Here is a 17,640-nt window from a genome sequence, read left to right as displayed (position 1 = left end):
ATTTTAGGAGATTTTAATGCTATAATAGATTAAAAAATTAGACTATAAAAGTAAGAAAAAAGGAAGGGAATTAGAAGAATACTACCTAGAACATTTTTCAAATGATAGAAAAGTTAAACATCCAGAATATATGGAGAGAGAGGAACCAGGAGAGGAAGCAATATACATTCTACTCTAACAAACACCAATCCTGGTCTAGAATTGACATGATATGGATGTCGATGGAATTAATCTCGGAAATAAAAGAAGCAGAAATAGATGCAAACCTCTGGGCAGATCATAACCCAATGAGAATTAGCTGGAAAGGGCAAAAAAAAAGTATAAGATGGACTCTAAATAGATCAATTTTAAAGGATGAAGAATTTAGACAGATGATGGAAAAACAAATGGGATTATTTTTCAAGGAAAAGAAAGACGACACATCCTTACAAAACTTATGGGATACAGTGAAAGCATATATGAGGGGAGTTGCTATATATATACAGCCAAGAAAAACAAAAAGAAGAAACAACTACTAAAAGATATAGACAAAGAATACAAAAGACTTGAGGTAGAGCTACAAAAGGAACCATAAAAAAGAAACCTAAAAGAGCAAAAGGACTTAATCAAACACACATTGAACATCCTAGAGAAAGAAGATTTGGCACAACATATAAAGAATATGAACCAAAAAAAATTCAAGAATACAAACAAGCCAGGGAGGTGGTTAGCTTATAAACTGAAGAAGCAGAAAGGGGGGAAAAAAGGATAAACTACAAGATGAAGAGGGAATTATATGTCATCAAAGCAAAGAAAAAAATATAATTCAGGATTTTAATAAGAAACTATATAAGGATAATGAAAGTTACTCAGAAGAAAAAGCTCTACAATATATGGAAAAAGCCAAGTTACCTAAAGTTCCAGAAGAAATAAAACATATACTTAATGAAGAAATAGTAATGCCAGAACTAATAGAGGCAATCAAAAAGCAAAAGAACAACAAAACACCAGGTCCTGATGGGTTACCGACAGAACAATAAAAAAGAACTACAAGACATACTAAGCTGAACAATGCTAGAAGTATACAATGCAGTTCTTATGGAAGCGAAGATTCCACCATCTTTCCGCCAACATTATGTTGATCCTGAAAGGAGACATGGATTTTACATTAATTAAAAATTATTGGCCAATCTCCCTACTGAATACTAATTACAAAATATTCACATCAATAATAGCTGAACAATTGAAAAGATTTCTTAATGAGTTTATACACATTGACCAAAATGTTTTTTTGCCAAAAAGAAAGATAAGAAATAACATGAGAATAATATTAGATATATTGGAATATTACAAAACACATAGTGAGAAACAGGCAACATTGTTGTTCCTAGACGTCCAAAAGGCGTTTGATAATGTGAATTGGAAATTTATGCTACAACAATTAAGATACTTGGATTTTGGTGACAAATTTATAAATATGTTCAAGGCAATATATTCGAAAAGGAGGTGAAAGTAATAATAAATGGCAAGGTGATAAAATTTCACAATCCAGAAAGGTACAAGGCAAGGTTGTCCATTATCTTCGTTTATCCTAACATTGGAAGTTCTAATGAGGACCGTTCAGAAAGATGAGCAAATTAAATTATTGGAAATTAGAAGAGAGAAATATAAATTACAAGCCTTTGCCAATGATTTAGTTTTTATTTTAGAGGAACCATTGCAATCAGGCTTGAGACTTGTGGAGGAATTGGAAGAATATTGACAGATAGCCGGACTAAAAATAAGGAAAAAACCAAAATGATAGCTAAAAACATGACAAACAAACAGAAGGATGAATTAACAAAATAAATGAACATCCAGATCGTGAAAAAAGTGAAGTACTTAGGAATATATCTAACTGCAAGGTGTATAACAATTAAAGAGGACAACTGGACTTCCGGTTTGCAAGGGTTCGGCGGCGGCAGGGATTCGCGATACTAAGCGATCCCTGCTGCGCTCACTGCCAAGGTTCCCCCGATCCGCTTGGATCTGGGGGATATAGCTGCCCCATAGAGGCAGCTGAAGACGGGGGGATCCGGATAGGGGTTTGGGGGTGTCGCAGATCCCCTCCCCAGCCGGCTAAACCCCCTTTTCCCAAGGCGGAGGAACAGCGGTCAGTAATGGCCGTCACGAAGAAACTTGCAGCCGGACAAGATTGTGCAGGAGGAAGAAGGTTGGAAGAGTTGTGAAAGTGGTTTTTGACTGGGACAAAGCAAGAGAAAGTACCCTGGAATTTTGAAAGTTGCTAAAAATACATTGTTTCCAGAGAGAGTTACAAGCGGCGAATGGAACTCTAAAAGGGAAAGTTTTTTTTTCTTCTTTTCACTCTCCTTCCTAACGTGACAGCGGATGGAACCATAAGAGAAATCGGAAAACCTGCATTGGAGGTAACTAAATGCTGAAGGGATAAGGATTTCTGAACATTTAAAAAAAAAAAGAATCTTTTTTGCTGTGAGTGGGAAGGGAGAGGAAAAAAAATTGGAGCAGAACTTGAAAATAAGGAGAAGATTGCCTAGAACTCTAAAGAATTATTAAACATTAATAAGACTTCTAAAAGATATATTTTAAATGGAACTTTGTGACTAAACTTTAACCCCAGAAAGAGAAAGTGAAGAAGGAGAAAGTATCTAAAAGAAACAGCTTGTTTGGATTGCTTGGTGATTTTTGGAACTTCTGAGAATTATCTCTGATTAAAAGCACTTGGGTGGTTGTTTGGAAAAACTTTTTCTCTCTACAATGGCATCACTTGTGGATGGATTGAAACTTGTATACCAAAAATATGAAAAAGAAAAGCAAGAAGGAAAGGATTCTCTTGGCACTCTTTTTCAATTTTTAGAAATGGCGGTTTGTACTTATGTAAAGCTAAATGCGCAACAGGACGACTGGGACAAAGAAGAAGCCATTTTTGATGAACAAGTGACTTTGGTTGGGGAAGGAAAGGAGAAAGAGAAAAAGGAAAAGAAGACTTTAAGACTTGGAAAAATAACCAAAAAAGAGAAGAATAAGGTGAAAAGGGGATAGTATGCTAGAAAGCAACAGAAAGGAGGAAAGCAGAATAAAAGGGAGGTGGAGAGACAAGGGAGTAAAGAGGACAAGGAGAAGAATAAGCAAGGGAGAAAGGAAAGGACGAGAAGCCTCAATGGTGGGGAGCAAGATGCAAAGAAACAAAAGTTTTTTAGAGATAATGGGTAAAATTTATTGAAAAAGGGATTCTGGAAAGGTACACAAGATTGTATTTTTACATTTGTACTTAGAAATAACCATAGAAAATTGGAAACAATATGCAATTTAAAATGTGATAAAATATTTAGTATAATTTAGTGAAATTTTTGTCAAGAAAAGGGGAACACTTTAATGAAACAATGATTTAAGATATGTGATATGGGGGGGGGGGGATAATTATGGAAAGCATAAGTGTTCCCATAAAGGCATGATATTTAATTGAAATGGGTAAAATGTTTAAGATTGAGAGATTTGGAGTAGGAGAAGGGGGAACATTCTAATGAAATAATGATTTAAAATATGTGATGTGGGGAGGGAATAACTATGGAAAGTAGGTGCTCCCATAAAAGTATGTGATTTAATTGAAAAGTAATGTGCTAAGTGTTTAAGATATAAATGAATATTAATATTAATGAATAGATTTGTATTGGCATTGATAATATTGTATAATTTTAGAATGTACCAAACAGAATCCCAATGTAAGCTATGTATTCTATATTAAGTATTATAAATGTAGGGGAAAGAGATAAAGGCGTCATACTCCAATTAGTGTACAGGAGAAGTTTTCTTTAAAGAAGAAAGATAAATGGATAGCTGGAAATAGAACAGACAAAGAATAATAAATATTATGATTCGAATTGAGATGAGATAAATAAAATAAAATTTAAGAAAATTTAAAAGAGAGGAGAAGCTATATAGAAAATTGAAAATGCTAATAAGATATGGAATGGTATATAAAATGAATATGAATTTGAATTTGTGTCTGTACGAAGAGTTTTAACCCGGAACTAAGCAACTTTCAGAAAAGAGGTTTTTTATGTTACTACGTTTTGTGTTATGTTTTGTATGTCTTTAAAAATTAATAAAATTTGTTTAAAAAAAAAACAATTAAAGAGGACAACTATACTAAATTAACAAATCAAATAAAGTCAGATTTGGACAGATGGAAGAATTTGCAACTTCCCTTAATGGGCAGTATAGCCGCAATCAAAATGAACATTTTACCAAAGATACTCTCTTTATTTCCAAACATACCCATAAGATTAGAGAAAAAATATTTTGAAAATTTAAACAAAATAATATTGAAGTTTATATGGCAAGGAAAGAAACCAAGAATCAAATTGAAACTAATGCAAGAATCCGAAGAAAAGGGAGGATTTCGTCTTTCTGACTGGGAACTGTATTATCAAGCTGCAGCACTCACATGGATAAAAGAATGGATAATCTTAAGGAATAGGAGATTACTAATGCTGGAGGGCCATGATATGCATGTAGGATGGCATGCATTTCTATGGTATGGAAGAAGCACAGCACACCAATATTTTCAAAGACATTATCTAAGGCATGCCCTATTGGTAGTATGGAACAAAATTAAACAACAAAATTATATGGAAATACCAGTCTGGCTCTCCACATTAGAAGCTTTGGTGCAGCCAAATCTAATAAATAAGGGGAAAAATGTCTCATAAAGATATACTAAATGAAAAGGATGAATTGAAAACCAGGTTGGAATTATAAGAACAAGGGGTTGAATTGGAGTGGTGATCATACCTATAAATACAGTCATGATATGTGCAGGATGTGAAAATGTGGGGTATTAATAGAGAACTAACAATACTAGATAAAGTATTAGTAGGGGATAGATGATAAACTGATAAAAATAACATATAAATACCTATCAGATTACAAAATAGAGGAAGAACAAGTTAAGGAGACAATAGTGACATGGGCTAAAATTTTTAGATACAATATTGAATTGGATAGGAGGCAAAAACTTTGGGAAAGGAACAGGAAACTTAATATTGGCCCCATCTTATATAGATAATTTGTATAAAATGTTTTACAAGTGGCACCTATCTCCAGCAAGTTTGGTTAAAATGTTTAGAAATACATCCCCAGTATGTTGGAAATGCAAGAAACTACCAGGCACATATTACCACATGTGGTGAACGTGTAATAGAGCAAGGGAATTTTGGCAACAGATTCAGATGTGGCTCGAAAAAATGGTGGGACAACAATTGGAGTTTAAGACAGAACTATTTCTACTAGGAGTTACAACAGAGGGCCATAGTAAAGGGGCTATATATTTAATACTACACATTCTGACAGCGGCGAGAATGGTATACGCTCAGCAATGGAAAAGGGAAAATATACCTTCAGAAAGGGAGATAATAGAGAAAATATGGGTTTGTGCAGAATTGGATAGATTAACACTAGAACTAAAAAATAAAAGGGAACCAGAATATTACGATACGTGGAATAGATTTTACAAATGGTTGGAATTGAGAGGTAGAAATCGGAACATAAAATGAACGAGGATAAGAAGACCCAAAATGTGATATTGTATATATACCAAAATGAGTATATTGGTAAAAAATAACTGTACAAAACTAGTACTGTATAAATATTGCATGTTTGTTATCTTTTTTTTACTTCAGTATGCATAAAGGAAGAAATGCCAGGATGGTCACATTGTGTTCGTTATTTATATATGTAAATAATAAAAATATATAACTATATATAACTATAACTATATATATATATATGTGTGTTTGTGTGTGTGTGTGTGTGTGTTATATATATAACTATATATAACTATATATAACTATATATAACTATATATATATATATATATATATATATATATATATATATATATATATATATATAACTATAACTATAACTATAACTATAACTATAACTATAACTATAACAACTATATGTATATATATATATATATAACTATAACTATATATATAACTATATATATATATAACTATATATATATATATATAACTATATATATATAACTATATAACTATATAACTATATAACTATATATATATATATATATATATATATAAAAAAAAACTATAACTATAACTATAACTATAACTATAATAACTATATATATATATATATATATATATATATATATATATATATATATATAACTATAACTATAACTATAACTAAACTATAACTATATATATAACTATATATATATATAACTATATATATATAACTATATATATATAACTATATATATATAACTATATATATATATATATATATATATATATATATATATATATATATATATTTGTTTTCTTATACTATATATTCTTATACTATATATATATTTGTTTTCTTATTCTTAAACTATAACTATATATATAACTATATATATATATAACTATATATATATAACTATATATATATAACTATATATATATAACTATATATATATATATATATATATATATAACTATATAACTATATAACTATATATAACTATAACTATATATATATATATATATATATATATATATATATATATATATATATATATAAAACTATAACTATAACTATAACAACTGTATGTATGTATGTATGTATGTATGTATGTATGTAATTCAGCTTTGTTGGGTATTTTCCCGTCATTATAGTTGTGCTTTTAAAGTTGTAGCAACGTTTGGCAGAATCTCATCTGCCATCATCAGGCTTCTGTATTCAATACAGACGAACACAATACAGAAGCCTGATGATGGCAGATGAGATTCTGCCAAACGCTGCTACAACTTTAAAAGCACAACTATAATGACGTGGGAAAATACCCGAACAAAGCTGAATACCATTCATATATATAAAACTATATATATGTATGTATGTATGTATGTATGCATGCATGTGGATCTTTGGTTATTTGGGTTTTCTCCCGCGTAAAATTGGAAGTATTTTGGCAACGTTTCGACGAAATCTCATTCGTCATCTTCAGGCTTGTGTCTTCGGCTTTGTGCTTCTTGGAGTAATGTGAGCTTGCAGCTGCTTCTTCCTTTTAACTGCCAGTGGAGGTGCGACTTGACTGGGTGGGGGCTTGGCTGTGTTCTGATTGGGTGGGGGGGGTGTTCTCATTGGTTGGGGGCCTGGCTGTGATCTGATTGGTTGGGGGATTGGCTGTGTTCTGATTGGCTGGGGGTGTGTTCTGTTCAGGTGGGGGCTTGGCTGTGCTCAGGTTAGTCTTAGTTGTCGGGGGATTTGAGCTGGTGAGCTGTGATCCTGTTGTTTGGCTTCGCATTCATGGTCGTGCCACATCTTCATGTTGGGCGTCAGTTCGCTTCATGTATGGGTCAGAGGGGTTTGAAGCGGGTAGTGATGCAGCTGCGGTACGGCTTCTGGTTCGTGGTCGTGTCTCATCTTCTGTGTGGGTGTGAATCTGAAGACACCAGCATAATAATCCTACCAGCAGACAAGGGCAACGCGACAGTGGTTATGAACTCATCTGACTACCAAACCAAGTTAACCAACCTACTCCAAGACCCCACATACAAACCCCTAAACACAGACCCCACCACCTACCTAGAAAAAACCACCAGATCCAAAATAAAAGCCTCCCCCATCAGCGAAGAAATCCAGCAAAGAATCATACCCAGAGAGAAATCATCCAGATGCCCTAAGCTTTATGGTCTCCCCAAGATACACAAAGAAGGAACCCCACTTAGACCAATAGTCAGCTCCATAGGCTCACCTCTACAAAACCTAGCCAAATTTCTCGCCAAACAACTACAGCGCTATGCAGAATCCATCAACTCACACATAAGAAACTAATTCCAGTTCATCGAGATCATAAAGAAACAAAACTTACAGCCCAGCGACCTACTAGTGAGCTTCGATGTCATATCCCTCTTCACCCAAGTGCCTATAAAAGAAGCCTTGACAGCCATCCAAAACAAATACAACCCCCAAAGCACATCCTAGATCTGCCTATCCAATACATACTTCACCTACAATGGACAAAAATACAAACAAATAGAAGGAGCACCCATGGGATCACCCCTCTCACCTGTCATTGCAAAACTCTACATGGAACACTTTGAAACACAAGCTCTAGAAAAATATGATCACAAACCCAAACTCTGGCTCAGATACATAGATGACACCTTCATAATCTGGCCACATGGGAAAGAAAAACTGAACAACTTCCTCACACACCTCAACAGCCTACACCCAAAAATATAATTCACCATGGAAACAGAAGCTAACAATCAACTTCCCTTCCTAGATGTCTTAGTATACAAAAATTCCAATGGCTCCCTAGGACACACCATCTACCAGAAGAAAACACATACAAACCGCTATCTACACGCACTCTCACACCACCACCCAGCACAGATCAATTCCATAGCCGAGACACTCATCTCCAGAACAAAATGCTTAGCCAACGAACAACACCTAAAAACCGAACTACACACTCTCACTAACGTACTAACAGCCAATGGATCCCAAAGAAAGAAGATTACCCACCTAATCCAAAAACAAACCCCAACCAAAATCCAAGACAGAGAACAAGAGAACGGCAAAGCCCTCCTTCCATATATAAAAGACACTACAGACAAATCAACAAGATCCTCCAAAAACACAACATTAAGACAGCATTCTGCACAAACAGAAAAATATCCACCATCCTAAGAAACCCTAAAGACAGAATCGAGTTAGAAAACCAAGGAGTACACAAAATCCCATGCACCGCCTGCCCTAACACATACATCGGACAAACCAACAGAAGAATTAGCGCACGCATTGAAGAACACAAGAACTCAATCAAAAAAGAAGAACTGACCTCTTCCCTGGTCCAGCACCTCAAAGCCACAGGACATAAGATTGACTTTAAAAATATCAGAACTATCGCCAAAACTGAACACTTCAACAACAGAATAATCAGAGAAGCCATAGAGATAGAAAAATGCCCACACAGCATGAATAAATGAGATGATACCTCCCGCCTACCAGCCATTTGGAAACCTGCCCTCATTAACAAACAAGTACCAGACATGAAGAATGACACCAGACCCACACCCATGAGGGCCACACAAGATACTACCACCACACTTCCACGTAGAAAGCAGGCTCACACCCACACAGAAGATGAGACACGACCACGGACCAGAAGCCGCACTGCAACTGCATCACTACCCGCTTCAAACCCCTCCGAGCCATACATGAAGCGAACTGACACCCACCATGAAGATGCAGCATGACCACGAACGTGAAGCCAAACAGCAGGATCACAGCTCACCAGCTCAAATCCCCCAGCAACTAAGACTAACCTGAGCATAACCAAGCCCCCACCTGAACAGAACACACCTCCAGCCAATCAGAACACGGCCAACCCCACAACCAATCAGAACACAGCCAAACCCCCAACCAATGAGAACACCCCCCCCACCCAATCAGAACACAGCCAAGCCCCCACCCAATCAAGTCACACCCCCACTAGCAGTTAAAAGGAAGAAGCAGCTGCAAGCTCACATTACTCTGAGAAGCACAGAGCCGAAGACACAAGCCTGAAGATGATGAATGAGACTTCATCGAAACATTGCCTAGATACTTTCAATCTTACGCGGGAGAAAACCCAAATAACCAAAGATATACATGTGTGTGTGTGTGTGTGTTTTCTTAAGTTTTCGCGGGTACTTACATGTATGGTATTCAGCTTTGTTCGGGTATTTTCCCACATCATTGTAGTTGTACAACTACTGTATTGGAGACTTTTAGTGCGGCTTGGCTCCGAGTAAACGGTTATCATTTATTAGGAAGCTAGGTTTCATCTGGGTGCCTAGTTGGGATGCCTCCAATACAGGAAACACAATGTTGCCAGCCAATCAAGACAAAAGAAGCTACAAAACAGACACAAGATATTAGAAACACCAATCAGGGTACAAACACCAATCAAGCAGAACACAGCAAACTCCAAGACCAATAAACACAGACCAAGACTCCCAACCAATCAGGATGAAGAAAAAATCATTCTGGCACAGCAGTAGGCTAGCACCAAATTTAAAACAGAAACGGCTGTGAAAGTCTGACTCACAGACGAACACTATACAGAAGCCTGAATATACATATATACATATACATATACATATACATATGCATATGCATATGCATATATATATATATATATATATATATATATATATATATATATATATATATATATATATATATATATATATATATATATATTTTCTTAAGTTTTCAGTGGTACTTACATGTATGGCATTCGGCTTTGTTCCCACGTGGGAAAATACCGAACAAAGCCGAATGCCATATATATATATATATATTCATTGAAATAATATACATTTGAGTCTTTTTGTCATAAGGTGATTTTTTTAAATACAACCTTCACAGTCAATCCTCCCATGATCTTAAATGCATTTATATTATTTAAAGTGCTTTGACAAATGTCCTACGTCTAGGGCACATCCTTTAGAAACATATTAATCTTCTGCTAATTTGATATGAATTTTAATTGTATTATCATTCTCTGCATTTTTGTTAATGGCTGCCTCTCAATATTCAGGTAAGAACATTGGCTATTTCTCTGTATTGACATGATCAAAATCTTATGTTGTATAAATTGGAAAATGACTTAACAGACAAAAAGCCCATTGCTCAAATCTGGTCTTAAGTCATTTACTTTGAAACTTCAGCTATGTAATTTTTGAGGATTGTATACTAGGGGTTAGGCAGCCAGGGATTTACAATTTAATATCAAATCATATAAATATATCCCTAATTTGAGAATGTGGAATATTTCTTATTTCAAATTTGTTTATGATTTTTTAAAAAGTCCAAGTTTAGTTGAAAGTTTTATTTTTAAAACAGTTTTGATAGGATCCATCATTGATTTCAAAATCTTTGTAAACGTAGAAACAGTACTATTTATATTATTATTTTGTAAGTTTTACAATGGGAAATTATAAATAACTTTTTTCCTAATTTTGCTAGGAGATGAAATTTGAGTTAAATACAGCTCTTTCCTGTATCCAACTGCCTGTCCAACCTCACACCCAAGCCTAATTAACTAATAACTAATTGTATATCATTTTTTCATATATAAAACACATGAAGTATACATTATAATAGTATAGTCAGTATTACAAAAATTTTAGCATGTGGATTTCCTGCTATTTTGTATTTTGTAGAATACTGATTTGCTTAAAACATTTTTGTGCAAATAGCTTACTGACTATACTAAGTCTGGACTGAGGTAGCAGATAAATATAGAAATAAAAAAGAAGTGAATTAAAACTGGACTTGGAAAAATTTGGAGACTGGCAGCAAGTCATTTAAAGAAGACTATACCTATTGCTCTGGTTTACTATAGGCTAAAATATTGTTAATACCTAAATCAACATCTACATAGTTTTTCAAAAAGGCAGAGGGGGGAAATAATTGCAGTGGATATGTAGCAAGTGAGACTTCTATGATTCTATTTAGCAGAGGTTTATTTCTGAATAAGAAGCAAACACTTATAAAAAAAGTGACATGTTTACTATTGAAACAACATTTAGAAGAATATTCATGATATTGAAATTATGTACTCATGTGACTTTCTTAAATATATCTACTGAAAGAAAAAGTCCTTAAAACACTTCTCCACAGGCATTAGCTGTTATTTATAGATGATTTTGTAATACTTTGAAGCTCGATAAATGTAATGAGTTAAAAATACCCTCATGCCCTAAGTGTTTTTCAGAAATATAAGAATGCTCGACAATTTTGTCTTACGAGTCTTCTTATACTAGGCTTGCTATATTGTAAAATATAATAAGACTTGTAGATTAATGCTAATATGAATACAGCCACATAATTTCCTTGTGACGTACTGTTGAAAGTTTAGACAAATTTATGAATATTTTTAATGAAACATTAATAGAGCAAAAAGCACTGTATTGCAATATTTCATTGTATTATCACAGTAACAGATTGAATGGAATGCTATATTGGCAGAAAAGCAGATTTAAATGGAAAGCTTCTACACAGCATGAGTTTCCAAAAATGAACAGAAAGTATGCTTTGATAGGAAACCAGAAAGTCACAAGATTAGTAGAAAATGGATTGAGGAAATATTGATTTAAATAGCGAAAGACAGGCAAAAGCTTACTTGGTAATAAAAATATTTAGCCATGGACTAAAAGCAAGGCAATGAATTTTTACCATAAGAGCTTTTCAAGTTAATTAAAAATAATGGCAATGCAGAGTTTTGACTATTTAAAATAATAGTCAAAATTAATAAATAAATGACTTTGTTCCCTATTATTCCTTTTTATTATTTTTCTTTTTTCCTTTCCCCATTGCTCCCAGATGAATAGAATTTAGGATTTGGAAAATAATCTATGAAAATAAGAATGCCTCTGTTATTTTCATTTCCATTTGAAATCAGTTCATGTTGGTCAGATCATTTCTATTTCTTCTCACTTTTGCTTTAAAATGAGTTTCTTGATTTTATATAGAAGATATAGATATATAAAATATTTACTATAGTATATTGAAGGTTTACATTTAGAAATAAATCTGGGTTCCCAATTTTAATGTTTATTGCATTCATTTATGAATAATATCATGGAATGTTAAAAGTGGAATAGCATGTTTTCTGAAGATTAAATAGGACTATAGGAATACACTATCCTGACTGTACTTTCCAGATGTTTTACCCTACAATTCTTATTCTTAGATAGCATGTCATGATGAATTCTGATGACGGCATTGTACCCAAATATGCTAATGGGCACCAGGCTGGGAAAAGATGGCTATAGTATTGTATAATATAGATTTTGTATAGTATATAGTATAGATTTTTAAGGGAGGTGGAATATGTCTAGAGTATCAGCATTTTGAACTTTTGTATAATTTCAATGCCATGAGATTAATAAAACAAAGGTTCAGTTGCCCTTTTTTAATATTAAAAGAGGGGTTCTTTTTGTGTTTTGTTCTTGATGTCTTGAAGTGTACAAGATTAGAAATAAAGTCTTGACAAACTATATTTTCTCTTTATAAACTTTATATACATTTTGCCTACCATATTGAAAAAAAACCTGTAGATTCCATTTTTCTGGCCTCTATTATTTCTGGTTAGTTCTAATTATAAAACAAATATTTAGAGTCCAATACGCAACACTTCTTTTTCAGCATATAGAATAGCACTGTACGTGTATCATTAATACTGAACTCTCGACTAAGTTGTCTTTAAATTCTAAAAGCCCTACTAAATACACTGTAGCACTGTATGGATTACAATTTAATATTGTTTCCTAACATTTTAAGATATTGATAATGTTTTTTTTTCTTCATGATACCTAAAATGGAGTCCATGTTTCAAGCTCTATCCAGGCAACCACTATAGTTGGTTTTAATGGAGCAAATTAGTTTGCAACTAACTCATGTGAGCATCTTTTTGCTGAATACAATACTATACATACTACATTCTTCTATACTAAATGAATTTCTGCACTTCATTATGATACTCTATGATGAAATCTAAGTATTTATTTTTCTCATAAAGAAATAGTTTCAAAGCAATATTGTTTTGTACATTTGAATTGCTAAGAGATGTTGGCATAATTAAAACTGTGATATAGATGGATATCTGAAAGCTATGGAGTTTATTTTTTTCATGTCTTGCAGCTGAAATTTTAGAAGACAAACCTGCAGATTCATTGCAAGATTTGTACCGATCTTTGGAACTAGCTAGTTTGTCCCCTCTAGGAGATCGGCAAATTTCTACCAAAATGGAATACAAGAAATCTTTCATTAAAAGATGCTGTGACCCAATAATCAATGAAAAATTGCACCAATTGAGAATTCTGAAAAGCACTTTAAAGGTAAGATGAAAAAAGAAATTTTCCTATGTACATTCATGGCCAACAAGTATTCTTCTTCAATTATTACTGGTAACTTACTTCTGAAGCAACAGAACGTTTTTGTGTTCTTTTGATTGACATTTTCTCTATTTCTTTAATATACACACCAATTAAAGTGAGAAGACCAAAAATGAAACAAATATTGTTAATATAACTTATTTATTTTGTAAGACATAGAACTAGAAAATTCTTAAATATAAAGTAATGATTAAAACCTTCCATCAAAGTCAATTATTTCTCAGTTATTATGATCATAGAATTAAGTTTCTAAGCAAACCTGTGTCCTAAATATTCAGATATTTGTGGGTTTTTTCTCATTTTTATCTTTTTTGTTTCTTCAAGGCCAGAGAAGAAGAAGTAGCTATGATAGATAAGGTTCTAGATAATCCAGATTTGACATCTAAAGACTTTCAAGACTGGAAACAAATGTACCTTGATCTCTTCCTTGATAGTTCTCAGAACAATGCAGCACAAGATCCGGTAAATGACTTTGATGACATTGATGTGCTTCTAGGTTCTTTAGCACACACCCATTCCTATATTGAAACACATGTATAACAATAATCTTAAACATCTTAATATTTTGTTTTCAGCCCTTTTTGACAATCCAATTTTATTCAAAAGAGTAGCTTTTATATCACGTTGTAGGATATCTATTTTAATGTTTATGACATGAGTCAGATACAATTTAATGGTCATTGTGTGAATACAAACTTATATCCTTTTTATGCTGCTGATGCTCAGTTTATGTTTATGTTTACAAATGCTGGCTATGATCCAAAGGAGTGTGCATTTATGGAATAGAATGATAAGTATTTTGTTTGATGTTGGTGCTGACACAATCCTTACTGCTGAAAAGTCAGCTTACTTTTTAAATGGAACAGAATTTCTTAAGTTGCTTCTTTGGATCAACTCCATTGTCTTTACCATTTAAAAAAAATGAGTATATATTTTAAAGGATTACATTGCTTTCTCAAGAAAAAATTGGCATAATAGGAGTGTTTAACTACTGAAGATTAATTCTATTTCCTGTTTTAATAATATGTCATTGTTGTAATGAGTTACATTTTCAAAGTGCAGCCTTTGTTTTAGCCAGTGTGACAATTAACCTTTTATATTTAGTGGGATATTATAGATATTTTCATAAATTACAGAAGAAGCATAATGCTGTGATTATGATTGCATTTAAGAAAAATGGTCAGGGAATAAGAAAAATGTACTTTCATAAGCTTGAATATTAAAAAAATAATTTCATTTTTCCAAATTACTTTGGGTTGATTAGCAGACAATCTATAACATAGATTAATAATGATAAAGGGCTCACTTTGTTTTGATTTTAACACAGATCTTCAGAGCGCTATGACTGCCTCTATCATTGCCTCTTGGTGATTTTAAAGCTATCATACTGAAAAATGTTGCTTTACCAACCAAAGTATCCCATTCATTAATTTATTTATAAAAACCTCAGTGTTATGACAGCTGAAACCATATTTTAAATTTTGAACAGACTTCAAAACTGACTATTAACAAGGCCTTTATTCGCTAATCTACTAGACATTCCATATTTTGGGGAAAGTTATACTTAATTCAACATAACAGCTTCAAGAAACATAAATATTCACAATATTCTAGATCTTAAAGAATCCTCAGGAATCATTTTAAATATTGTAAATTGTTAATTTTTTAGAACAATCAAATCTAGATCAATCTGTAGCAAATAACATGGCATATGAGATTGAAGAACTTCTGAACATTCATAGTGAAATATTATCTAATTGTTCTTGAGCTCTAACTTTTTTCCATTCTTAAATGTCTGAAGGATAATTTTGGTCAACTCTTAATGTGCACCTAAAATCATTGGAACATAATTTATTACTAATTCAATTGCTACTGATTTTAAATGTTTACTCCTGTGCTTCCCAAACTATGTGCCATGGTGCCACAGGGCTCCACAGCAAATTCACCATAGCAAAACTCACAGGGGCATCATGGGATTGTTTATATTTGGCACTAATTAACTGATTACCTACTAAATAGAATTGTTAGGTATTCTTGGGCTGGAAGCTGCCATGAAAAAATGATCAAGATTCTAAAGGTGCAGAGAACAGAGAAAGATTTATTAAATCTGATCAAGTTCAATATTTATTTTAATTTTTGTATGCCCATTTGTTCAGGTGTCATGAGTTTGTTTGTTTTTTTCTAAATATTAATTTACAATTCTCCCTTGAGTTTCCAGCATAGGTGTAGCAAATACCTTTTAAGTGTGAACTAACACATAGTGTTCAATCACTCCCCCCTCCCACTTTCTTAACCTCGGCCATGATTATTCCTGCCTTTGCTCTAGAATTGGGACTATAGTATATTCAATTACTTTTAAGACAGAAAGCAAAGGGAACATTTTGTCCTGAAATTGTAATTAGAGTTCAGAAGTGAAAGGAGAGAGCACTGTCAATTCCAGTGTGTTTTATTCTTCTGTTTAAGCAGAAGTGCTTAAGCACTGGTCTTCTTCCAGGGTAAAGGGGGGAAATGGCAAAAAAAATGACAAGACCTTTCTCTATTATTTTCTGTTTTAAGACAAAGCTGACTAGGACTCTACATTCATAAGTGCATTAAGAGCAATAAAAATGCAACAGAGAGGAAAGCGGGAGAAGAAGAGCAGTAAAGTTCATCCAATGAATAATAATAAACCTGTAACAGTTGGTTTTATTTTTTTGTTAAGGGAAAATGTCTGTCTGTCTGTCTATCTATCTATCTATCTATCTATCTATCTATCTATCTATCTATCTATCTATCATGGTGAGATTAAAAATGATGTTTACAGAGCACATGGCTGAACAGCAAGTACAACTGTCCATTTAGAAAGAGGAAAAAAAGGAGTCATGACATTTCTTTACCATTTACTAATTTACTAATCGATTGATTGAAGCATCTACTGCACAATTATATTTCAGTCAATCCAGTGTTTGTTCAGCTTTATGAAAAATCATATGGTTGTGATGCCTGCATTCTACAGAACATGCATATCACAAAATTATTCTTGCTATAATATAGCCAAATTCCCAATATAGCCATGCAAAGTATCACAAAAGTCCAAATGTTTCTGAGAAGATCAATCTGTCTTTTGCTAGGGATGTAAAAGAAAACATGTATATTTTTGCCTTTATCAGCACTTTGAATTTTATCCTGGCAAAAATGTTCATGTGGCTTTTTTATGCTTTTCTGCACATGTGAAGAACTGAAATACAAGCTTGTAAGACATAGGTTAGTCTTTCCTTTAAAAAGAAAAAGATAATGTACTTTTCTTCTCAACTTGCTTCCAGCTTTTGCCTGTTCAGCTCTGTGAATGTATTTTTTAAAAAATTAAAAGCACTATTACAATCTGGTCTTGGGACCAAAATAAATGGCAGTGTTGTTTGTTTCTTTTCAAAGGCATTTTGGATTGCAAATGTTTTGCAAACTTTGCACAATTGTTCAGGAGAGTGGCCTTTTTCAGCTCGTTTAACTGCATATCTGTTCAGTTGAGTTCAGAATGAAAAACCATGCATTGAGATTGTATAAAATACTAGATCCGGTAACCTGTTTATATCATTTAGAAGAATATGTTTATATAAACAGTTATTGACTGCATGACTTGTTATAATTTGTGATATTTTGTATATTTCTCACATAAAAATGCTTGATCTCAAATTAA

General features: G+C 33.1%; 1 protein-coding gene and 1 long non-coding RNA gene across 6 annotated transcripts in view; one reads left to right on the top strand and one right to left on the bottom strand.

Annotated features, from left to right (window-relative positions):
- The window catches only part of LOC148130524 (uncharacterized), a 24,907-nt gene extending 10,422 nt beyond the window's left edge, over positions 1-14,485 (bottom strand). Inside the window, exon 1 of the long non-coding RNA XR_015749848.1 lies at positions 14,382-14,485. This is a non-coding gene — a long non-coding RNA (uncharacterized LOC148130524). The remainder of the gene's footprint in view (positions 1-14,381) is intronic.
- The window catches only part of CNKSR2 (connector enhancer of kinase suppressor of Ras 2), a 264,189-nt gene extending 246,549 nt beyond the window's left edge, over positions 1-17,640 (top strand). For all 5 annotated transcript variants that reach the window (XM_087966919.1, XM_087966922.1, XM_087966920.1 and 2 more), the window contains 2 exons: positions 13,714-13,910; positions 14,292-17,640. In XM_087966919.1, the coding sequence (XP_087823045.1) occupies positions 13,714-13,910; positions 14,292-14,507 (413 nt within the window). In that variant the 3' untranslated portion in view covers positions 14,508-17,640. The remainder of the gene's footprint in view (positions 1-13,713; positions 13,911-14,291) is intronic.

The sequence above is a fragment of the Notechis scutatus genome, chromosome 5, assembly GCF_049901735.1.
Source record: "Notechis scutatus isolate UNSWTSFEM ecotype Mainland chromosome 5, rNotScu1.2, whole genome shotgun sequence".
NCBI classification, from domain to species: domain Eukaryota; kingdom Metazoa; phylum Chordata; class Lepidosauria; order Squamata; family Elapidae; genus Notechis; species Notechis scutatus.
This window is presented reverse-complemented; position numbering and strand designations above follow the sequence as displayed.